General features: G+C 46.9%; 1 protein-coding gene across 1 annotated transcript; it reads left to right on the forward strand.

Moving 5' to 3' along the window:
• The first annotated feature begins 109 nt into the window (after positions 1 to 109).
• PSMF1 (proteasome inhibitor subunit 1) lies at positions 110 to 25473 on the forward strand. The gene is made up of 7 exons (XM_040981696.1): positions 110 to 368; positions 6194 to 6346; positions 7643 to 7725; positions 14263 to 14448; positions 21389 to 21442; positions 22810 to 22968; positions 23444 to 25473. Exons 1-7 carry the CDS (start codon positions 240 to 242, stop codon positions 23493 to 23495), a joined length of 816 nt encoding a protein of 271 aa, XP_040837630.1. The 5' UTR covers positions 110 to 239; the 3' UTR covers positions 23496 to 25473.

Consider the following 25473-nt stretch of genomic DNA (forward strand, 5'->3'; position numbering starts at 1 on the left):
ACCTTTAAACACAGCGTTCTTGTTCCCAAGTCGAGCCTCCTTGCGCCGCTGCGCTAATGCGCCGGCGCTTGGAGCTACTTCCGGACGCTGCGCCCCACCCCTCTGGGCGTCTCCATTTTGGCCGCTGGTGGAGACGTCTGGCCAGAGAAGGCGGAAAGCGGAGAGGTTCGAGCTGATTGAGCTGACCGATTGCACTCTGCCCCTTCCCCGCTCTCCCCGCAGAGACGCCGCGGACGCTCATGGCGGGCTTGGAAGTGCTGTACGCCTCGGCGGCGCCGGTCATCACCTGCGCGCAGGACGCGCTCGTCTGTTTCCTGCACTGGGAGGTGGTGACCCACGGCTACTCCGTCGTGGGTGCCGGCGACCAGGTACGCCGAGGAGGAGTGGGAGCGCCCGCTACCCGAGCCAGAGCGCCTGCCCTTCTCTCCCTCCCTGAGTGCAGAGCCCTGGATCCACGACAAACTTACAGGCTGGGCGTCCACCTGTCCCAGTCTAGTCCGGATCCTCCCCAACTCCAAAAAGGTCCATCTGTCCCAGCCTAGCCCGGATCCTCCTCCAACTCCAACTCTAACAAACAAACAAACAGAAAACAGCTGTCACGACTACTTGTAAACTTGCAGAGACAGCATAGCTGGGCAGTCTCCCAGGCCCAGCTTGTCTGAATCTCCGAACCCCAGACTTCTCACCCACCTGACTCCCCTCTAAACTCTCCTTACCACAAAGCCACGAGATGGGCTGGGGTGTATAGGGAACTATCTATCCCTTGCCAATCCTCTGCGGTCGCGGGCTTCACCCCACTCAGTCCTGAACCGGGACCTTTTCTTTACCCCTGAGCAGGGGCCCACAGTGTTCACACATCCCTCACCGCTTCCTGAAGGACCCAGGGCAGTCCACTCACTGTTCACCTGCAGCTCAGGGTTTAACTGGGGAGATCCCTGCACACACCCCTTGGTGTGAGAGTTGGCTAAGTTTTGCTCCCCACAGGGCCACTGCCTTCTATTTTTCCCGTCTCCAGGCTGTGACTCCTAAAGGCTGCAGGCCTGCTTCCTCCATCTGGGAAAGCTTCCAGCCTCACCCCATCTCATGAGCACCCTGTGGGCACTGAGAGTACCAGAATCGCCACCCCCCATCAGTGTCCTGTCATTCTCAGATCCTGGAGCCAATCTGAAAAGCAGGCCATAACCACATGTCACATCTTGCTGTGGGATTTCTACCTTTTTCTCACTCCTTAACTGCTCTGATTCTAGAACCCCTGAATCCTTTCTCGTTTCTGACATTTGCAACCACAGTCTACCCCCCACGTACCTCCTGGAACATGCTCTATGTGTACTGAGTTATCCTCTTAACTCCTGCCACTGTTGCCCTGCTCTTCTCCATCCCTTAAGACTAAGGTCCAAGACCAGCATCGGCACTTGCGCCATTAGCAGGAATTGGGACTCAGTTGTTGTGAATCTCTGGCTCTTGGTTTTCCAGCTTCCAGGATCTCCTGGGGCTCCCGGGAGCACACGTAGCATCCCTGTTATTCCCACTTCAGGCTCACACAGATGTCATCACGTGAGCTCTAAGACTGGAGATGAGGCCAGATAAGAAGGGCCAGCCAGCCTTGTACACAGAGAGATCAGGAGCTGGGGCTTATCAAAAGCTTCTGTCCCTGGTCTTTCTGTTTGCGGCACTCACTCTGCCTTTCAGCATCTTAGACCTTAGGACCAGCCAGAGACAGGCTCCCCTTCATCTGTGGTTCCCCACCAGAGGCAGTGTCTCAGTGCTTGCCCTACCCCAGCTTTCTGATATTCCCTAGCCCTCTCATCTACCCTGATCATTTTATTTCTGCTTTCCCCAGGAAAGTTCTGGAGAGCTGCTGTGTAGGCTGATGTGGGCAGGTGCAGTGAGATGAGAGAGAGGAACAAGACTTAGCTTTGCAGAAGGGACAAGTCTGCCCTACTCTAAGCCCTTCCCAGGGGCCTCCTTCCCCTCCTTGCTCTACCCAGCCCCCTCCTGTCAGGACTGTGAGGTGGGCCTGCCTGCCCGCCATCCCCTCACACATGCTCTTAGCACCCCTCTCATTCCGACAACTTAGAGATGTGAGTTCATTCATATGGGTAGATGCTTCTTTCAGCTGACATCTTCCTCTAGGCCCCCCCAATTACAAGTAAAATGCACAGAAAGAATATGATTTCATTTTAATACTGAGTTTTCTATCAAGTACAGATTCTTGATCAGTTCCCCAAGGGCCATGTTGTTCTCTAGCTGTGGTGCCATGTATTACAGGGCTTTGCATGCCAGACAAGGGTGTGACATGTCTGAGGAACCCCAGGAGCCTGGAGGTCGGGGTTCTTAGAAGACATCACCTACTGACTGCCCACCCCGCACCTTCAGAGGGCACAGGTGTTGAGGCTACAGACTGGACGGGTGTAGTTTCACTTCATTTGGCCTTTTCTCAAGTATCGTTTTAGGTTCAGGTTGCACTGTCCCCTCCTATCCCTTCCATTCAGTCTGCTCACACTTAGAGTGGAAGCTATCGGAGAGACATTGTTCCTGTTAGTTTATTTAAGACAGGGTTTAATTTTCTGGCCTGGGACCAGCTGAGACCAATAGCTTCTGCCAAGTTCAGAGGATGTTTGTCTTGCCTCTCTAGCCACCGCCTTCTGGGAGTGATAAGAGGGAGAAGGTCTCAGGAGTGTGTTCTTAACTGTAGAGCAACAGTGAAATTGAAACTTAAGATGTCTGCTCTGCTCTTTGGTTGTGTCTGTTCTGGTATAGGGTATTGTGTGTATAAAACTTGGTTAAAACAGAGGTGCTGCCATTGGTTTCAACAATAAGCTCATATTTGAATTTGGATTTCCTTCTTAAGCTCCCCATTAAGAGCTTGGCAGCTGTGGTTTAGGTGGCAAGGGCAGAGATATTGCCTTGGACTTAAGTTAGAGAAAGTTGTAGAAATCTGAAGCTTATGAAGAAAGAGAAAATGCTCCCAAATAATTCATTTGTGTTTGTTTGCACTGAGATGAGCTCCTGGCTGTTGAATGCTTGCAGCCCCAGGATTTTACCTGGGAAGAAAATCACTTTTATTCTCTGGAGGCTGGTCTGGTCCAGCTTAGTTTGGGTAGCTGGGAATTATTCTGAATTTCAAACCCAGCTCAGCTTCTGACTTGCAGCAACCTTGGGCAATTTGTCACCCTGTGGGAGCTTCAGTTTGTTATCTGAAGGAGTAAAGTGCACGGTCATGCACTTTGCTTGCTTTCCAGCTTGGCTGTCTGGGACACTTGCTGTTTGAACTCAGGGCCCAGAGGGCAGCTGAGTGCTGTGTTAGACCAGATAGCCCCAGGGTGTGTCCTTCTCTGTCCTATCTCTGCTTTTGGCGGAATGTATATTCACCTTCAGGGCAAGCGAGGAGCTTTACCTGACCTCAGGGATCCTCTCTTACTCTGGAAGCCAAAAAGTGATGGGGTGGTCAGCAAACCAGATTATTGATCTCAAAGAGAATTCTGATGATTGCACGCTCTGCATGCAGGCTGTAACATAAACGAACAAGTCCTTGACAGGGTAAAGCTAACCTGGGTCACTGGATCCCTGACTTCCAAAGGCAGCTTGAAGTCAGTCCACCCTGCCCAACAGGGTGCAAAAGGGTGGTTGTGAGTTTCACTTTTGCTTTTTGTCACGTTCATTTCCCAGGCTTGGGCAGGCCTTTGAATTTCCCTTGGATGGAGCCAGGCTTCAAACCATGCCATTTGTCACATCCACTTGCTCCAGTGGATTCCTGAAGGGGGTGGGGGTGTCGATGTTGAGGAGGGAGGCTTGAAGTGCTCAGTTTGTTCCCTGTGTTGGCCTGGGACTTTGTATCCTACCATCAGTTTTCATCTTTGGCCCCACTTCCCTGCCCTTTGCCCCAGTACTCTCAGAGATACACATCTTCCCAGTGTTCCCGCTCGTGTTGTGCAGCACAAATGCACAGCCATGGGAAATATGTGGTATATTTTTCTGAATATTTCACATTTTTATGTGAATGATGCCAGACTTAAGTCTCATTTTTTAAAACTGTCTTAGAAGTGTGTTTTGTTTTGTTTTTTAACTTTTGTACATATTGTTGCCGTTAGAGCTGCTTTGTTTCTTCTAATCTATGTAATGCTGCTGTCAACAGCTTTTATGTACTTAACCTTCCTTTGTTCTGCTCTAACCACGGCTGTGATGAAGATCCCCCTGCCACCCACATCCCCTGCATATTTACACAGAATTTTTTCCAGGAGGATGGATTTTGGTTCATGGAATGTTGACTCACCTAATCATACCAAATATTGCTAGATTGCTCCCAAAGGGCCTGTGTGTGTTTAAATGCCTATCAGGGTGCCTGCCTTTTCTCCTCACACACGTTCAAACATCTGACAGAAACTAGAAGATGGATAATCCCAGGCTGGTGGCTGTAACCTGGGGATCTGTTTATTTCAGCCGGGGTTTCCCTGATTGTTAGTCAAGTTGAACAACCTTAGTACTGGCATGCCTTGAGCTGCTCGTGTCATTGCTCGTGCTTTGGCCAGTGTTAGGGTTCCTGACTTCTTGTTTGCAGGTTACTAATTCCTCTCATTGGCATCCTAGGAAACCCTCTCTTCCACACCTGGGGCTGCTCTTACCGTTTTCTGTAGGTAGCACCTCTTGGGGTTCAGAAACTATACATTCTGTCTCAAGGAACCGTTTTTTTTGTTTTTGTTTTTGTTTTTTTCCTTTCATCAAGAAGTCTTCTCTCACCAGGAACTCACTGTATTCATTTTTATATAGAAAACAGTTGGGGAACGCTTCTCAAACTTACGTATGTAAAAGGAAAGCCCTAAGATTATTAAAGAGGAAAAGAAAGGAACACATCTCCACCCACGATGAGAGGCGTTTTACAGCCACCAAGCAGGCAGGGCTTGGAAAGTTTTGGAGTGGGGATGTTGCTGACTCTTTGGAGCCATGGGAGTTCTTGTGGCTAGTGAGTGGGTAAATCAACACCTTTTGGGTAAATACTTTGACTTTATTTTATAAATGGAAATTTTTTCTTCTGGGTATACTCTATAGAAATTCATCCCCATGTGTGTAAGAATGATCACAGTAGTACTGTTCATAATAGCTTAATCAATAGACTTGACATGTTCCTAATTCCCAACAGTGAGTGTGCAATTCAGCACACTCACCTGGAGCTGTGACAGTGAGTTAGCCATTGTTGAAGGTTGGACCAGGATGGTTCTCCATTGAAAAAAAAAAGTACTGGAATTGGTGTCTTTTACACAACATTCAAACACACTCGAGAAAGTGGATGTTTTTAATTACATGCAGAGCAATGTAACTCTAAGGGAAAGCGCTTTTTAAAAATAACCCTGGAGGAGGACATTCTTCCCCCATCAGGGTCCCTGGGACAGATTTGGGGGACTACCTCTGTCCGTGGTGGTGATGTGATCTGGCAGCATGGAGCCATGCAACACTCCCTACCCCACTCCTGTAGTCATGGGGCAAAGGGAGAGTGGGGTCTTCTCCTTCACCCCCCATCCCACCCAGAGACCTGCATGGGTCTGTAACCTGCTCAACTATGTAACATACATTTAAAAATCAATAGTTTTTGTAAACGATCACCCGTGAAGGGAGAGGAGTGGGATTCTTTGGGGTTTGCTGCCCAGGGCCTTGGTGGTATTGCTGTAATGGCTTCTCCAGCTTCTGGCAGCTGCACCGGTGTCTATTCTGTAATCCTCTCCCTGCCTTGTACAGTTGCTGCATTTTGTGTCTATAGGAAAATTGTTTAGAATTTTTGTTCAAATACTGCATTTGGTTGGAGGGTTTGGAGGCTACCAGAGTATCTAGTTTCAGTCAACACTTTGTGACCCTCTTGCAGATGGTCAAGATACAAGCCTTGAATTGAGATGCTCACAGTATCCCTGAGAAGATTGGCTTTGTTCTTGTCAGGGGCTGGAGAAAGGATGCTTTGTCAAACCAAAGCTGCACATTATTGGTAGATGCCAGTGCTTCATTGTAAAGACAGCCAGGTGGGAGGGAACAGAAGAACAGGAGTCCAGAGCCTGGGGTCCTAGGCCTCTGGCTTCTCTCAACCTCAGCCATGTCCCCCAAATCCTCGGAGTGAAGGGAGGGGTGGGAACTGACTGCTTCTGAGGTCTTCCGTCACTCTGTGGTGTTAGGTCATAATCCTTGTCTTTTCAACCCTGGTGTCTTTCAGCCAAGTCCCAGTGATAAGAAATCAGAACTGCTGCCGGCTGGGTGGAACAGCAACAAAGACCTGTACATCCTTCGGTATGAGGCCAAGGATGGGTCCAAAAAGCTCCTCGTGAAAGCTGTCACCGTGGAGAATAGCATGATCATTAACGTGTTGGTGAGTCTCTGAGATACTTGGGGTCCCCTGAGGGGAGTGGGGAGAAGAACAGCCCTTTTGAAGCCCATCTAGCAGTACTGATGCGGCACTGTAAATGCTATGAAATATTTGCCCGGGGACTCCCTTCTAGAACTTCATACCAAAGTGAGAAAAGTTTTGTGCATTTTTATTCCATTTTTTAGTTTTCCTGCCTGATATCCACCACTGCTTGGGTTCTGCTCTAGTATCTGTGTCCTGTCACTGACTTAATTTTAATTTTATTACACTTTTGTCTTGGTTGTCCATGTGGGTTCACATAAAACTGTCTTACTGAATGTATTCTGTGCTGTACTTTTTCAGTATGCATTGGAGGTGTTTAAATGAGACTACATACAGATAGATTGCATTCATTTTGACTACTGGTTATGTAGTAGTCCATTATCCTTTCCCTTCTGGTGAACACTTAGGCCTGAGACAGACTTCTTGGGTATGAGCAGTAAAATCTCTTAGGGTTGATTGAAGCTTTAGAAAGTATGTAGTACACTGGGTATACCCATGTGGGAGACTTAGAAGAGGCTCCAAACTTCTGGCTTAGGCAGGCAAGAATTCTACCACTGAACTACCAAGCACTTGGACTTCTGGCTTTGAATTGGCGTAGCTCCAGCTGTTGCGGTCACTTGGGGAGTGAATCAACAGACAGAAGATCTTTATCTCTGTCTGCTTCTTTCTGTATATCTGACTTTCTAATAAAAATAAGTGGATCTTTTTTTTTCCAAAAAAAAGTGTGTAGTACAGGGTAGAGACTGGGGACTTTCTGACACAGGTACAGCTCTGGACTTCCCCGAGCGGGGCCCAGACCCTGCTGTGGAAACCGCCACTGCTGCCACCACTTCCCAGCATTAGGTGGTGGCCAGGGCTGCCACTATTGGTATCTTTTCTCAACAGCCACTAATGTTGTGACCCCTGCAGTCTTGGCTGCTACCATTGTTAACAAGATTTCTGCCCCTTGCTGACTTGCTTCTCCGTATTGCTCACCTCAAAGTTGTGCATCTATTTGGTACCTCAATAATGATGGTGTGCCTGAGCTGCCGGAGAGTGAGGGAAGTGGGTTTTCTGGCCTCAGAAAGGCAGCATCCCTAAATCAAAGAAGTCCCCAAGTTTTAGAGGAATATTTCACAGATTGCAAACCACCCTTCTTTTAGTGTCTGTGAACGTGTGAGCGTTTCTCTACGTTGTGTATTTAGGTGTTGTCCCCGCCCCTCCAGTCATTAGTCCAAAAACATCCCTGTCTTTTGTTTTCTGTTTTCATTTTTCTAGGAATGTGGCTCACAGCAAGTGGCAGACTTGACTCTGAACTTGGATGATTATATCAGTGCAGAAGACCTGGGTGATTTCCACAGGTACTTCTCAATGACATCTTTTCTGTAAGAATAGGAAGAATGGCAGGGCGTGAGAGCTCAGGAGAGATGTCTAGAGACAGTTGAAGAATGCTAGCAGAACTTGCCCCTAGTAGTACATAATCACTTCTCAACTGTCTCTTCTGTTTTTAATTTTCTGAGAGAGAAGAATCTCACAGGGAAGTGCCATGTGGAGTACAAAGTAATCGCGAGTCCACAAGTGCTACAGTGGCTTCACAGTTCAGCAGGAAGTGCCGAGTTCCCAAAGCCGCTTGCCTCTGGATATACACAGCCTCACCTGTTATCACTTGCCAGAGAAGGACATGGATTATAGTGAACTGAGATTGACAGGTCATCTGTATCAGGGCTCATGCTGTGGGTTTGGTATTTGTATACCAACAACTATCCATTAGAGTATCGTGTGGAGTGATTTCATTGCCCTAAAACCCCTCTGTGCTCCATCTGTTCCTCCCTGCCAGCCACAGGAAACCACTTGCCTTTTTACTTTTCCCGTTGTTTTTGTCTTTTCTAAAATATTACATGATTAGAATGTGATTCCATACATAACTGCCTTCCAGAATGGCTGTTCCATTTTACACTCCCAGTAGTAACACACATGAGTTCCTGTTGTTTCACACCCTTGTTAGCATTTGGTAGTGTCAGGGTTTTGGATTTGGGCCATTCTAATAGTGGTGCTTCGTTGTTTTAATTTGCACTTTCCTAGTGACATGTGATGTAGAACATCTTTTCATGAGTTTATTTCCCATCTGTTCTTCTGAACAGAGCTGTATGTTCATATTTTTTCCTCCTTTCAAATTGAGTTGTTCAGTTTCTTGTTGTGTTTTAAGACTCCAGATATCTCATATAGCCATACTTTATCTGACGTGTGTTTTACATGTTTTCTGCCAGCCAGCTTATGGTTTATCTTCTCATTCTGTTCACACCCTACGTTTTTTATGTTGACATGGATTACAGAAATGCCATGTGTTCACCCATTCACCCATCACGTAGACTCACCAATTTATAACATACTGCCCATTTATTACTTCTAATTTTTTCCTTATTCTTTTTTGTTCTTGAATCATCTCGGAATTATTTGCAGATTTTATAAACCTTCATTTCTAAGTATTTCAACATGTGTCAAAACTAGGACGTCCTCCTATAGAATGCTGCTACTCACACTTAAGAAAGACAATATTGATATAATGTGATTTAATATTCAGTTCAAGTTCAGATATGTGCAGTCATCCCATGATGCCCTGTTCCCCTTCATGGGGTAAGGGAAGGCTCTGGCTGTTGGGGCCATTTGGGGTGTGAACCTGTGAAATGGAAGACACCCTCTTTTTTCTCCCTCCCCCTCTCTCTCCCTGTAAATCTGCCTTCCAAGTAAATAAGTCTTTAAAAAGAAAGAAAGAAGTAGCAGACCCTTTGTGCCCTTTCTACACTTTTCACTGGAAATCTACTCTGTAGTATCACAGCTAGGTCAGTGACGCAGGGACTGTGAGACAGAATACTTTGAGCACCACCCCTCCTGATGCTCTTTATTGCCTCACCAGCCAACACTCCAGGCCTCCAACCCAGCAAATACCAAGTTGTTGGCTATTTCTGGAACTGTATCATTGCAAACATTTTAGATAAATGAAATCATATCATATATAACCATTTGGGATTGGCTTTTCCCACTGAGCATATTACCTTTTTGATCCATGTGAGTTGTGTACAGTAATAGTTTGCCCCTTTGTGTTGCTACGTAGTATCTCATGGTATGTTTGTACCAGTGTTTGCTTCACTACTAGTGTTAGAAGGCTTCTGGGTGTTCCCAGGTTTTGGCTATTGAAAAGTGCTATGAACATTGATGTAGTAACTGTTGTGGGGACATAATTTTTGTTTCTTTGGAATAAGTAGTTCAGAGTACATCTGTATGTTTGGGTTTGTAGGAATGTACCACTGTTGTCCAGAGTTTCTGTACCACTTCATATCCACCCAGTGATGCCTTTGCCAGAACCGGGTCTTATATTATTCTTTGGTTAGATGGGTAGTGACAGTGCATTGCAATGTGAAGTTATACTTCTCTGATGACTAATGATGTTGAACATCTTTTCATATGTGTGTTTACCATATGGGAATTCTTTTCAGCAAAATGACTGCGTCTTTTCCCATTTTCTAGTTGTATTGTTTGTGTACGCTATATGGTATATTTGCAAATTTTTTTTCAGATGCACGTCCTTTATTGGATAAGTTTATATTTTCTCTCAGCTTGTAGTTTTTCTTTTCATTCTGCTAATAGGATCTTTCACAAAGCAAAAGTTTTTGATTTTAATGATAACTGCCCTATCAATTTTTTCTATTATGAATTGTGCTTTGTGTGTTGAGCATAAAGTTTGCCTAAATTTAGATCCCCAAGATTTTCTTTTGTTTCCACCCCACATTTTATAGCTTTATGTTTTACATTGAAGCCTATGGTGTGTTTTAAGTCATTTTGTGTATGTGTAAGGTATGAAGTATAGGCTGAGGTTCTTTCCTACCACCCTCCCCCTAACACGTACACACTGGTGAAGTGCACACCACTGCACCAGCCTCAGCTATAGGTTTTTTTGTAGAAGTTGTTTAGTAAATTGAGGTGAATAATAAGTTCTATTCTTATTTCTCTTTCTTGTTAATTTTGTTGAGTTTTTTCCTATCATGAGTAGATTTATCATGGTGGATTTTATCTAGTGCTTTTTCTGTGCTAGTAGATGAAATCGTGACTTTTTAGTTTACTCATAGAATTAGTTACATTGATTGTTTTGTGAAGATTGAACCAGCCTTGCATGCCTAGAATAGATCCTTGATTTTATGTAATTCTTTTTGTATAATTTGGGTTTGCATTTTGATTAAGAATTTTGCTTCTAAATTTACGGGAGATGCTACTGTATTGTTATGTATAGTCTTTGTCTAGTTTGAATAGCAGTAATTTTTGGCTTCATAAAACTAGAAGGTGCTCCCTTCTGTTTTTCTTTTGATTGATCAAGCCCACCTTGTGTATCTTCAGGCCCAGGAACACTTTGCAAAGCTTGAGCAGGAAAGTAGTCCAACTTGTTCTGTTTCCCATCCTCTGACAAGGCACCCGCCATCCTCTGCTGCCTTAACTGAGCCACTTGTCATGTCCGCTGTGTGCATCTGGACATGCTGTCCATTGCACAGGCATCAGCAAGTGAAGAGGCCCAGTCCCAGTTCACACACTCTTAAATCCAGACCACGTATATTGTGATCTTCCCTATGGCTGGGATTTGAGTCCAGTGGTCTAGTTGGAGACTCTCCCAAAAAATCTCAGCTGGTGTTACCTTGGACTTGATTCTTGTGTGCATCAGCCAGTTCAGTGTCACGTTCAGTCTGTTACTTGCACCAGCCAAAGCACATACCAGTAAATGCAGCTGCCTGGTCAGTTCTGCCTCCAGACCCCTCTCTCATGTGAACTGTGAGTGAGAACTGAACGTGCCTAGCTCAACCCAGCCCACCACAGGCCTGGTCTTTGTGCATACTAGTGGGTATCATAGCCTAGTTGACTTAACCCCCAATTACTCCCTCCAATCCCGCCCCAGGCCTGATTTTTTCATATGCTGACATGTGCTGTGGCCTAGCCCAGTCCATCCAAAAACCCATCTGACTCTTGTACATACCCATGGGTCTGCAGCTTAGCTCAGCTCAACTTGCCTTCAGGTCCAGCCCACATATATGCTGATGGGTGCTGCTTCCTTGACCAGCCTGACCTGCCCCCAGCCCTGACTCTCATGTTCACCAGCAGCAGGTATGGCCCAGCAAACTACTAGATCCACTCCCAGTCTTGGATTCTGCGCCTGCCAAGGGGTACTGTGCTGCAATCTGCTTGACTCATACCTAGTCCTGACACTTGCCAACAGGGGCTTCTGCCTAACCCCACCAGCCCACACCCATTCTGGCGTTCATGTGCACCAGAGGGTGCAGCAGTCTATCCCAGCCTGGCCCACCCACAGACCAGTTCACCCTTAGTCCTAGCTCTCATGCTCACCAATGGAAGCAGCAGCCCAGCAAGGGAGTCCCTAAAGTTCCCATACCAGGTTTACTCCCAGCCTCCAAGTCTTGTGTGTGCTAGCAGATGCTACAGTCCAGTCTAAGTTGGCCCACCCACAGTCTCAGCATTTGTCAGCAGGTACTACAACTTTGCTCAGCCCAGCCTGCATCCAGTCTCAGCTCTCACCAGCAGGTGCAGAGCCTAGCCCAGCTTGGCCCACTCCCAGCACTCATGTAAACTGGCAGATGTTGTAGTCCAATCAGCCTGGCCTGCGCTCCATCCTAGCTCTCTCTCTCATGCCAGTGTGTTGCATTTGGCCCAGCCCAGCCTGCCCCTAGACCCAGTTCACACATATGTTAATGGGTGCTGCAGTCTAGCCTGGTCTGACCTGCTCCACCCCTAACCCCAGCTCTTGTTCTCACTGGTGGGAGCTGTGGCCTAGCTCTTACCTGTGGGTGCTACAGCCTTGCCCAACCTAGCCCACCCCCAGATTTGGCTCTAATCTGACCCAGCGGGTGCCCTGACCTAGTCTGACCTATCCCACATCCATTCTGGCTCTTATGAATGCCAGTGGGTGCTGGAGCGTAGCCTAGTCTGCCCACCTCCAAACCCATGCTGACAGGTGCTGCAGTCTTACCCAGCCCAGTCTACCCACAGCTCCAGCTCTCACACTTAACCAGTGGGAGCTGCAGCCCAGCAGGGAAGTCCCCATAGTTCCCAGCCCTGGCACCTGCACATATTAGCAGGTGCTTCAACCCAGCCTGGCATTCAACCCAACCTGACAAGGCCTGCCCACATTTTCAGCTTTTGCTGGCAGGTGTTACAGGTTAGCCTAACCAGGTGTGGCCCACATCCTGTCTTGGCTCTTGTGCATGCCAGAGGGTACTGTAGCGGGTGTTGACTGGCCCAGTCTTGCCTGCCCCAGACCCGCCCATACAAAAGTTAACAAGTGCTGCAACCTGGGCTGGTGTGGCCTACCCCAGGCTGTCCACCATCCCTGGCTCTTGTGTTCTACCATGGGTGACAGGCAATGCTACTTAGCCCATCCTAGGTCTCCCATGTGGGTTAGTGCCTAGGTCTGACTCAGACATGCCCCCAAATTTCCACCCTGTAAACCATGTATTCTAGGCTCCCTCATTTTCTGGGAGTTCAGTGACCCGGTCCATGGAAAAATCCCAGAAGTCACTCCTTCCCTGTCTAACATGCCCTTAGTTGTTCCCACTCTATTACGCCCTCAGACCTCCCTTCTCTTCCTGGGAAACCAGGGTGGCATGTCTAGACGCAGTATTCCTTACCTGCCTTACATATTTCAAAAATACATATGTGTGTTTATATGTGTATGTGTGTGTATATATGAATATGTATGTATGTATGTAGAATAGGTATCTGTGCTGGCACACTGGTGTAATTAACACAAATTTTTCATTAACCAGGACCAGATTGCCTGCCAGCTATTGATTGCTTTTCTCTCAGATGTGTAGCACTTGCCCTAGTATAAGTTAACCTAGGTAATTGCCTAGACCTGGAGTGAGACTTTGTATGTAGGTTTCTGATCTGATTCCATACTGTCAGGCTACTCTATAAGGTTTCATTTGGAAAGCTACTTTTATTTATTTTTATTCGAAGTTTTATTTTTATTTAAAGAACAGATTTTGCAGACAGGGAAGGAGAGAAATGTTTTCCAGCTAGAACTGAGCTGATTTGAGATGGAGCCAGGAGCTTCTTCTAGGTCTCCCATGTGGGTACAAGGTCCCAAGGATGTGGACTACCCTTCTCTGCTTATAAGCAGACAGCTGGATTGGAAGTGGAACAGCTGGAACATGAATCAGTGTCCATATGGGATGCTGGTGCCACAGGGCGGAAGATTAGCCTCCCGTGACACTGTGCTGGCCCGGGGAAGTTGCTTTGTGGCTCAGGAAATGACTGACTTTATAATACCAGATTTTTAGGAGCCCTGTGGTCTTGTCTGATCTGATCCTGTTCCCTCAGCCACTTCAATATGTCAGCGGTAGCTCACCCTTCTTGTCTCTCACAGGCAGATTGGGACAGATAGTATGGGCAGCCTTCCAAAGACCATGGAGGTAGTGTGTATACTGACATCCTGGGCCCTGACAGAAACCCGCCTCATCCTCTCAGGAACCCTTGGTCTTCCTGACCCTTCCCATGACACGTGATGAACACACAATGAAGCTGCTGAGGGAAGGGTGGGGTAGGGACAAGGGAGTAGCCAGTCCAGGCCTGTGCCCCTACACCCTCACCTCTTTCTAATGGGGTGGTAATGGAGGAGGGGCAACTCAGATGCCTAAGAAGCTTAGGCCCAAATCTCGGAGACAGCGCCAGGCTGTTGCCCCCCTCACACAGGTCCGCCGGACGGCCCGTGTCCACCCTTGCAGACAGAATAACCGCAGTGCCAAGAGAGGTCAGGGCAGCCGCCGTGGCCGCCGCCACAGTACTGCACGTAGGCTTGGCAGCCAGCAGCAAGCAGTTGACGCCTCATCTGCTCTGTACAGGACCTACAAGAACAGTGAAGAGCTGCGGTCTCGCATCGCGTCTGGAATCATTACACCTATTCATGAGCAGTGGAACAAGGCTAACGTAAACACTCCCCCACGGGAGTTCCCCCCTGCCACCGCCAGAGAAGTGGACCCACTCCGGATTCCTCCGCACCATCCACACACCAGCCGCCAGCCTCCTTGGTGAGTGCTCCCCCAGCGTGTAGCCTACCCTTCTGCAGATGGAGTCCAGCTACCACTTCTAGATCTCCATGTGTCACAGTCTCAGTGTAGGGGAGAAGAAAATGGAGACATGTGGAGCAGTGAGTTCTTACACTAGCGCTTGTTACACCAGTTGCCTGTATCTGTCCTTTCTGAAGGCCACCCAGAGCCCCTGAGGCTGCCCAAGGTTCAACCGTTAGGAGCTTGTATACAGTAGTCTGCCTTTGCCACCCTGGTGATTCGCAGTTTTCAGCTCTTTGCCTGTTCAGGACTCTGGGCCAGGTTTTTTGAGAAAACACAGAAAGTACCTTTCTAGGAGGCAAGTGTAATCCCTGTGTCTTTCCCATTTCATTTCATTTGTTCCCCTGACCTCTAGCAATTTCAGTTTTCAGATATGAGCAAGCCACATCCAAGTTCTTTGCAGATTAGAGTAGCAGCCTTAGGACTAGACTTCTGTGCTGAGAAGGGGGCAAGGTTCAATAGCAGGGTCAGTACTTCTCAGTTTTGAGTCCATGTTGTGCTTAGTATTGGTGGGACCAGAGGGATATTATGTGCCTTGTGGGTACATAATTAGCAAACACTCAGTAGCCAGAGTATTGGCATTTGCCAAAAATCCAACACCCTAACAATGACAGAAAGCATTTAATAATACTCGGAGTCAGGAATGAGACAGTCAGATAAGCATGTGTAGTCTTTGCACTTTCATACAGAACTAAGCCCGAGATCTAGCCTGGGCAACCACTCAAGGAAAATAAATGAAAGTGTCCAAATTAGAAAGCAAGAAGTAAAACCATCTTTGTGAGATGATGTGAGAGCCTACGTACAGAACATCCTCTTAAAAAGCCAGAACTACCAAATCCAGCAATGTGGTGGGATACAAGATCAATAACCAGAAACCAACTGAGTTTCCATATAGTAGCAGGGAGCATTCCCTCTTTCTGTTTACCACTGCCTTGGATGGCTCTATTGATGTTGATTGCTTTACCATAGCCCCAGCACTGAACCACCATGCTGCTCAGAAACCAAGCATTCACTATCACCTTATATTTCTCAGATGCCAGGGTCACAGAAAAGAAGAAAAAGCTGTGCCTCAAATGGCCCATCTGGTCCATCTGGCAGGTGTTCAGCATCCTGTCACTACACAGCTGCAACTGGTGCTCTGCCACCACAGGGGAGATCTGGGTTAGTTCCTGGCCCCTGACATCAGCCTTCCTAGCTTTTGTGGGCATTTGTGGAATGAATCAGCTGAAAGACCATCTCTTTCTCTATGCCTTTCAAATAAAATGAAAATAAGTAAAAAAAAATTAGGTAACAAACTCACTATGTATAAAAATAGCTCTTTAAAACAAGGAATTTATTAAGAAAAGCAACCTTGTTTTATGTTTTTGCAAATTTCATTTCTGCTTCTCTGCTCAGTCCATAGGGACAGGTTGTTTCAGTTGAGGCCATTTGAAAGGAGACATTTCATGAATTTGAGATAGTTGTGACTCTATTGCACAAAACTTGACAGGTAGTAGTTTCTTTAAGGATTAGTTACACTGTGAATTCTGAGTCCATGTCATTGACCGTTTTGGACATGTGTAGCATAAAGTCCAGGCTGTCATGCCCTTTGAATTTGTCTTTTTCTCTCGTGTGGTATTAGCAGATCATATATTTGATCACCTGGAAAGTATTGGTTCACTGAGATACACAGGTGTGCTGAAAGTTGACACATTTTATTACACAGATTCAGAAAACCGCAGTCACTAATACTCCTGTCAGAGAAGTAATGGGGAGTCCTCAAACTGTTGATGAATACAAATTTCCAAGTTGCTAAATTTTGCTTGAAAACTTGAAGTTTATTCTTGGCAACTAATACTATTCATTGTTTTTCTTGAGTAGATAGGCTCACTTCCTTTTGAAGAAAATATCTACTGTATACCATGTCTGAGTGACTGTAGTTTTGTCATTCTTTCAAGAAAAATGCTTTTGTTGAAAAACTGGTGGAGATGGGTGAGAAAGACCTGCGTTTCGTTAGGAGGTACACCTGACAGAGTGTGTTGAGGGCATGTCTTCATGAAGGGAAGGAGAATTAAGATCCAAGTTTTGTTCTCCTTGACCGTACCATCTCTGTTATGTGGCTAGTGGGAGCTTTAGTGTGTTACTGGAGGTACTTCTCATGTACATATTGTGTCAGTGGAGAGACCTTCCTTAGTGTGCATTCTGTGCAATGACTAGGTTAGGGACGAAACCAGTTTCTAAAGGTTTTGATGCAGATTTTTTATTTTGTCCAGTTGCCTTCCTAAATAATTGTTTTACAAGTGTATTTTACTTGAAAGTCAGAGTTCGCACACAGAAAGACAGAAATATTCCATTGCCACAATGCTGGGGCTGAGCCAGTCTACAGCCAGGAGTTTCCTCTGGGTCTCCCATGTTGGTGTTAGGGCCGAAAGACTTGAGCCATCCTCCACTATTTTCTCGTTAGCAGGGGCCTGGATCAGAAGTAGAGCAGCTAGGGCATGAACTGGTACCCATATGGGATACTGGCGCCACAGGCAGCAGCTTTACTCACCATGCCTCAGCACCAGCCCCAAAATAGTTGTGTTAATTGGCATTCAACTATATTTCCATGTGATTTCCCAATCCTTGCCAGTCCTGTACTTGGTCTCATTTTTCTCTGAAATTATTGAGGAATGATTTGTCATACATATGCATACACTAGTAGAACTCAGACTATAAAGCAGGTAGATAGGGGAAACCGTCATCACAGATGTCACTGTGCTTTCTGCTGTTCTATACAGATCACCATGAATCCTGGGGCTTCAGACTGCACCTGTTTATCTCATAGTTCTCCAGGTCAGGAATACGGATGTATTCAGCTATACTCAAAGTCAGAGTCAGCAGGGCTGCACTTCCTTCTGGAAGCTCCGGGAAGCCCTTTGCTTCCATGTTCATTAAGGTCATTATTAAGGTCACATTCAGTTCCTTAGGATTCCTCTGCCTCAGCTCCTCAGACTGCCTGAGAGTCGTCAGTCATGCTGTGTCAAGTCCTTCACATGCTCCTAGTCTCCCCTTCTTTCTTTCTCTTCTGCCACCAACCAGAGAAAGTGCTCTGCTTTTTAAAAATTACTGTTTGTTTATTAAGGGACAAAGAGCTGCCTTCTACTTTTTCACTCTTCAAATGCTGGGAGCTGGAGCTCCAGCAGTTGCACCACGTAACTAAACAATGACAGGAGTGCTTTCTCATTCTGTTCACAGGTTCTAGGGATGAGGGTGTGTGGAATCTTTAAAGAAAAAAACAAATTCTGCTTACCACAGTCTTTCATCTAGCCTCTCAGATGCAAGCTGTGTCTCCTTGCCCACAAGGGGCCCAGGAGACTTATCCCATTACTGCATCAGCTCAGACCACAGTCTTGTGCAAGAGCTTTATTTTGAAGAGTCCAGATTTCATCATCTGGATCAAGTGTAGGTGGAGGCTCCTCCATATAACTCCTCCCTGTCTACCAACTTGAGTTGACTGCTGCTCTTACCATAGTGGCAGGAGACAGAGGATAACAAGCGGGGAGGCAGGGGGGAGTGCCTAAAAATCACCAGTTGATGCATTATGTATGGTTAAGCACACACCCAAAAAGCCAAGTCCATGCTTATAGTGGATTAAGTAAATTTAAGAATATCCTCCATTTGAATGAATGTTATTTAAAAAGTAAATAGCAAAGACAACTCCATAAGTAAAGTTCCTGTATGGAGGAAAACACTGGGACCCAAAATTAGAATTAAATTAAAAACAGTTGGGATGCCCACATCCCCTATCAGAGTGCCTAGAGTGGAATCACGTCTCCACTCCCAGTCCAGCTTCCTACAAATGCAAACCCTGTGAGGCAGCAAATGATGGTTCAAATGCTATAATCCCTGCCATCCACATGGCTTCAGCTGCTGGAGCCATTTGAGGAGTGAAGCAATGGAGAGAACACTGATCTCCATCTCTCTCTTTCCACGCATTTCAAATAGACTATTTACAGCATGCTTTTGAAAGATGAGGGGAAAAAAAGAATCACAGTGTTCCACTAAGATTATGGTGACACTTTATAATAGTATTAGTAGTGTAATTTTGGGGTGTTTTTGTTTTTTTGTTTTTTTTGTTTGTTTGTTTGTTTGTTTGTTTTTTAATGTTTGCCTGTTTAGCTTAAGCACAGTATTTCTCATCCCTGGCTCACCTTTGAAGTCACAGGTGTCCTCAAGGTGAGGAAAAGGAAAGGCTCGTCAGTGTGCATGTTTAGAGCACCTGGCCCGATGCTGTTTGTATATTCATGCACTCTTGTCTCTAGAGATACCTGACCGAGAAATAACCCAGCCATTTGTAATCCCAGGCCAACAGTGACAGGTCACCCGGGAGTTTGTGAAAAACACAAAACTCAGGCCCCTCCTTTGAGTTTCTGAATTAGCACCTGCATTTCAGCCAGCTCTCCCACTGATGCATGTACATCTTACAGTTTGAAAGTACTGGCCTAGGTGGGTCAAATGATGCTGTGCAACCAGGGGGACTAAGACCTGGCAGTACTCGACTCTTTGCTGCTGGATGTTCCATGGACCTACAGTTTGCTACTCTTGGAGTTGTTCTCCAAGCTTGATGCATTGATAAATGCTGTGTTCCCAACAATTACCCATGGCTGTAGACCCACAGCTATATTGAAGAGAGCCCAGTTGGTACTGGGCACTTCTTGAGAATAAACAACTCCATACTGACTTTGATGTAAAATGCATGCAATAATTAGTTGAGGACTTTGAAAAATCTGCAGGTTAGGAAGGCAAATTAGGAAAGACCAGAGTTTGCACCATCAAACAGATGGGCACTGTGTCCCACCAGCATCCTCTAATCGGAACTCAAAGAAACCTAAAACAAGGAGACAGACATCGGCCCTCACAGCCCCACAGATCTGGTTGAAGGAGCAGGAGAGGGGTCTTCTAAAGCCCTAAGAGGAAGGTCCCTGTGGTTTCCTTTTCTTCTCTTTGCTCTGCTTTTCTGCACCTTACCCATTCACTGTCTACAGACACCTAACATGGAGAGAGAAACCCCCCAGTCATAAGAGAACTCTTCTCAAGGGTGTGAGCCCAACCACTGTGGCTTTTTGTCCACCCTCTGCTTGATTCTGGATGTGAGCAGACAGTGGGACAGTCATGGATAGTCCATGTCAAAGCTGGTAAATTTTCTGGCCAGAACAAAAAAAGGAATGCCCCTTCCCCAGAAAATGGAAAGTACAAAAGGTCATAGAGAGGAAGGTGCTCCTGAAGCATACAATTACACTCTGGGCTCCTAGTCCAACCCTCTTGAGCTGTGTGTTGAGTAGACCTCATCCTGAGTAGCATATCAGAGACTTTGAGAATGAAATTGTGGGTTGTCCAAGACTGGCATTGAATGGCACTACACGGCACAGATCTTGCAAAGGATTTAAAAGCAGATTTGGTATTGAAGCCAGCACTTGAATCCCAAACCCAATTGAATTGACTGCTAAAACAAAAGTACCAGGATTCTCCCAAACTTCACATCAAAGTGTTCAAAATGTGTGAGATAATTACTGGGTGTAAAAGAGTCAAGAAAATTTCAGCTACAAAAAGGGAATAAACAGATGTTGTTATCCAGATAACATCAATCTTGGAATTACCTGACAAAGATTTCTAAGTAACTATTACAAAAGTGCTCCAAAACATCAGGACATAAACAGTCTTGAAACAAATGGAATGAAAAGGAAGTCTCACCCTTAGAGAAAATCACAGGAGAAGCTGGAGAAGCAGCTCACCATCAAGGAGTACCTGTCACTGTTTACACACTGAAACTGCTTCTCTGTAGTCCTATTTACAAATACACACCCACACACGCATGCTTCCCAGGCTTGATTGCCACAGCTGGGGATAATCTGCTTTCCCCCAACACTTGAGCAGGAGCATTTTGAAACATCCTGAAGACATTGTTTCTGTTTCCATGGCTGCATGTAGGCATATACCACGTGGTACCAGTGTGTTTAGGCTGATTCCAGTTTCCTTGCTTTTGAAGTCTTTGTTGAGCATATTTTCATTTGAATTCTATATTTTTAATTTGTAGATTTCTTTATTTTACTTGGAAGTCAGTTACAGAGAGAGGAAGTGACAGACAGATCTTCTATTCTCTGGTTCACTCCCCAGATGGTTGTTACGGCCACAGCTGAGCTGATCTGAAGCTGGGAGCCAGGTGCTTCTCCCAGATTCTCCACATGGGTGCAGGGGCTCAAGACTTAAGAAGCATTTAGTCCTTAGCTTTGGGATTTCGTTTTTAGAATTTTTTTTTATTAAAAACTCTTAGTTTGATGGCGCTGGTGCAGTGGCATACCAGGCTAATCCTCTGGCTGCTCCACTTCCAATCCAGCTCCCTGCTAATGGCCTAGGTAAGCAGCAGAGGATGACTCAGGTCCTTGGGCTCCTACATCCAAGTGGGAAACCCAGAAGAAGCTTCTGGCTTGGGATCAATTGAACTCTGGCTGTTGCAGCCATTTGTGGAATGAACCAGAAGATGGAAGATCTCTTCCTGTCTCTTTTTGTCTGTGTGAATCTACATTTCAAATAAAAATAAATCTTTCAAAAGGGTTCTTGATTTTGTTATACAGATTTTAGAACCTTGAGAAGGGATAAATTAAGTTTATAGAGTTTACTGTTAATATTTTCAGCTTCATGCAGACTTAGGATTATTTGTATGGTTAGCTGTGTTTTGAGCCCTTTTCATGTGTTTGCTACTGTAATATAGATATTCATCTGTGCCAAGGACCGCTTTCAAGGATCCCTTATATCACAGTCCCATGGAGAGCTTTCCCCCTTTCTCCTGCCTGACACTGCTGGTATCAGACTACATTGAGCCCCTGGCAGTCCGGAACCTGCTGCTCTGGGACTTGCAGTAATTGTCCTTTGTTTGTTTCAGGTGTGATCCCCTGGGTCCGTTTGCTGTCGGGGGAGAGGACCTAGACCCCTTTGGGTGAGTACTGCTGGAGAGGTGGTGGCAGCTGAAGCTGCTCCCATGGTTTCTCAGCCCCAGCTCATCTTCTAATTTTAGGATTTTTCGTCAGTCTTCCTTTGGGGTGGGGGCGGCAGCTGTTACCAAGTGGCTGAGCAATCCCTGCCACCAACAGTGCTGTCATACCCAGAATGCGATGCCCCAGTGTAGGGTGACTGTCTCAGGACTGGGCGCTGTCAGAGGAACACGGACCTCCACAGCAACCCGGGCGCTCCAGGCTGCTCCAAGATTGCCTTGTTGGTAAAGGGAGTCTCAGAGACTCATTATACCCTCTGTGGTTCCTGCCATGTGCTATAGAAAATTATTACAACTTCGGTCCTGCACCATGATGTCTACAGAATTCACACTAGATTTTAACCTCTATCACAAGATGACCCCAGCTTAGGCATCTCATCTTTAGATAATGCAGAAATCACTTAAATCTGCGACACGGCCTGAACGAGTGACCCCAGATTTGGGGACTATCTGCTCAGTTATCCTTGTTTGAGCACATGTTCATGGAACACCATGGTAGACAGATGCTGTCAGGAGCCAGAATTGAGCAACCCACAGGCAGTCTCAGTTTGCTCTGAGCCCCTTAAAGGAAAATGGAGCTAAAGAAACTGGTGTAATGGATTGTCATAGTGTTGGTCTTGCAAACTAGCCTAAGGCCCTGTAGAACATTTTGAGAATTCTGCATTGACCTTAGCCAGTTGCAGATCTTATTCTTTAAAAAAAAAAAAAAAGAAAAGAAAAGAAAAAAGATTTATTTTTTATTACAAAGTCAGATATACAGAGAGGAGGAGAGACAGAGAGGAAGATCTTCCATCCGATGATTCACTCCCCAAGTGGCCGCAATGGCCAGTGCTGTGCCGATCTGAAGCCGGGAACCAGGAACCTCTTCTGGGTCTCCCATGCAAGCGCAGGGTCCCAAAGCTTTGGGCTGTCCTTGACTGCTTTCCCAGGCCACAAGCAGGGAGTTGGATGGGAAGTGGAGCTGCCGGGATTAGAACCAGCGCCCATATGGGTTCCCAGCATGTCCAAAGCTAGGACTTTAGCCACTAGGGCACAGCGCCAGGCCCCAGATCTTATTCTTCATCAGAGCATCCCTGATCACGGAATGACAGGGTCCTCAATTTGTAGGCTCGGGGAGGTCTATAGGACCAAAAGCATGGGCCCTGGGAGTTCTTGCTCTTACCCACTTCCTGCTGGATTTCAGGCACCATCTGCATGACTTTGGACCCTCAGTGTAGACACATGTCAATCCTCATCCATTCTCCCCTCTCTTGCCTCTTTGTGAAGGGCATTCCCTGGCATGGCTGTTAACCTGGTTTGCCTTCTTGCCTCAGGTGTCGAAGAGGTGGCATGATTGTGGATCCCCTAAGATCTGGCTTCCCAAGAGCACTTATTGACCCATCCTCAGGCCTCCCGAACCGGCTTCCGCCAGGCGCTGTACCCCCAGGAGCTCGCTTTGACCCTTTTGGACCCATTGGAACCAGCCCATCAGGGTAGGTATTCATCCACATATGCTGGGAAGTGGGCCTGAGGACAGCTGGGCTCTGTGTGGTGGCCACTGCAGTCTCAGATGCCAGACCCAGAGTTGCTATCGCCCCTGCTCACTGATACCAGGAGAAAGTGCAGCATCAGCCACAGGGCTGCCTGCTACCTCCTGGGAGCCTTAGGAGTTCTCTAGCTCTGACTGCCTGCCTTCCCTGGCTCCCTCCAGGGAGGACTCAGGAGGAGGAGCTAAGACTTAAATATGTGTCAGATGCTCATTGCATCCTGATTAGGCAGTACTGTCCATGCCTTACAGATGCAACACTGAGGCTCTGAAAGGTTAGAGACTCAGAGGTCACACCCAGGCCACCTGGCTCTGGAGGTCACAGTCTGAACCTGCATACTGCACATCCCACTGCAGGGCAGGCTGCCTGTGCACCCAAGCCCTGCCACGCTGAGACTCACCGGCCCCTCTTTCTGTTCCAGACCAAACCCCGACCATCTCCCGCCACCGGGCTACGATGACATGTACCTGTGAAGGCCTCAAGAATGTAACATCCCAGCCTTCCCTCCACTCTCCTGGAGCTGCCACCACTGGCCCCGTCAGCAGTAGTGTTACCACGGGTTGGAGGCAAGGGACTTTGCCCATGTGTTTGCAGGCTGGCTGGAGTTGCCTCCCCTGCCCTAATCAGAGCCAGGGCACCTGCTGCAGCTCTCCACCTGGCTGCATATAGGTCCCAAAGAAAAATCAGTGTCTTTCTCATTACCAGCTCCTCCCTGTTTCCCAAGGGAGCCTCCGGCAACATACACCCTCCACCCGATGCAGTCCCAGTTGCAGCGCTATAAGAACAGAACGCATTTTGGATGTTATTATTGAGAACCAAATGTCAATACAAAATTCAAGTTGCCGGTCTCCCACTTTTCCTTTTTGCTTGGATGCACAGCTCCTTTGGTTGGAGCCTCTATGGGCTCTGTGGCTCTCTTCCTGCCCAGCACCTGCTCTTGCTCCTCGGGCACCTTGTGCTCATAAGTTGCTCTCCCTCCTGATGTGCTGAGATAGGTCTGGGTCTGCTCCTCGGATAGAAATGAGTGACTAGCAATGCCTTGGCCTCTTAGGAAGGGCAGGCACATTATGGAAAGCCTGCCATAGCCTGATAAGCAGAATAAACAGAGCAGACCTAGAGGCTAATCTCATTTTTGCCCCTCTGTACTGAGCGACCCTAAGCAAGTTCTGGATCGTCGACCTCGACCCCACCTTGGTGAAAGCCAAGGACCTATCCTGTCCTCAAACACTGTGATGCGTCTGTGGATGGCAGCCTGGGCACTGGGGCAGACAAGAGCAGACTGGAAGTCAAGGCTCTCTGTGGTACTTCTTACAGAGCTGGTCATGATCTTACAGTAAAGATCATGGCAGCACAGGCTCTGGCTAAGTGTAATGGTGAGCTTCAGTGGGAACAGAAAGCCACTGTCCTGTGTCCAGGTCCACCTGATGTTTGGTGTTCTCCAGAACCCAACAGATAGGCAGTGATGAGCCCCTGGTGTGAGGTGGGAAAAACACCCTCAAGCCACTGGCCCAGAGGAACAAACCAGGGCCCTAGTCACCAGCATCTCGGCTCGGCTCCTCGATCCACCCCCTGCCTGAAATCAACATGCATGCCTTAGCTGGGGCAGCAAGCTCCCATAGCTGGGCGAGGAATCTGCTAGATTGTTTTCTATATTGCTCCTCTGCTTAGCCTGAGGACGGGTAGGAGTAAGCTAAACTGACCCTTTGGGCCAGTGCCTGGATTGAGCCTGGATCTGGGTGGCAGGAGGCTGGCAGGTGTAGGCCTCCTGGGAATTGGCATTAGTCTCCTTGTCAAGCACCAAAAACCCAGAAAAAGGCTTGCTGGCCACCTTGAACCTTGTAGAACCTTTGTGCTCGGGAGACAGGCACAGAAGCAGTCCTTACTCATAACTCTTCTCTGAGGACTGGCATGCGAGTGGAGTGTGAGTTCTGGTTTGGGATCAGATGATAACTGAGCCAAAGGGATTGAAAGCAGTTTGCTCACAAAGACATCCTTGACTATGAAAAAGAGCATTTATAAAAGAAAGATCGGACTGGAGGCCAACCACAGTCAGGGAGGGTAGAGAACTGTCAAATCTGATTCAAGGGAAAAATAAGATTTAGAAGTAAATTCACCACTTAGGTATATTAGAGCCAAGGTTGAAACTATAATGATATGTGTACTTCTGTTTTCTAAAAGCAGAAAATGTAGCGATTCAATTTCAGAATCAGCGGTCTGTTGTTTGGGTCTCCTTGCATCAAGGACGCTGGGAAGGAATACAGGCAAGGCTTTAAATGCTGCAGCAGGAAGTGAGCAGGGTCTATCAAAACTGCCTAGTCACTGTCTTTGTGCTGGCTTTGAGCTGGGCTGCTTCCCTCCTGGGATCCTCACCCAGCAGCAGGTGGGACTGTTGCGGGTGTGTGCTTTGTAGAACCCCCAAGTTAGAGCCTTACAATAAACATCTGCACTTCA

This window comes from Ochotona curzoniae, unplaced genomic scaffold (genome assembly GCF_017591425.1).
Source record: "Ochotona curzoniae isolate NIBS_2020 unplaced genomic scaffold, NIBS_Ocur_1.0 contig_3520, whole genome shotgun sequence".
Taxonomy (NCBI): domain Eukaryota; kingdom Metazoa; phylum Chordata; class Mammalia; order Lagomorpha; family Ochotonidae; genus Ochotona; species Ochotona curzoniae.

What these genes read in the sequence shown, in the direction of transcription:
- PSMF1 (XM_040981696.1), top strand. Translation starts at nt 240, where the DNA reads ATGGCGGGCTTGGAAGTGCTGTACGCCTCGGCGGCGCCGGTCATCACC. An exon ending in ACCAGCCGCCAGCCTCCTTG is followed by an intron (nt 14,449 to 21,388) that starts GTGAGTGCTCCC and finishes TGTTTGTTTCAG; the next exon opens with GTGTGATCCCCTGGGTCCGT. An exon ending in ATTGGAACCAGCCCATCAGG is followed by an intron (nt 22,969 to 23,443) that starts GTAGGTATTCAT and finishes TTTCTGTTCCAG; the next exon opens with ACCAAACCCCGACCATCTCC.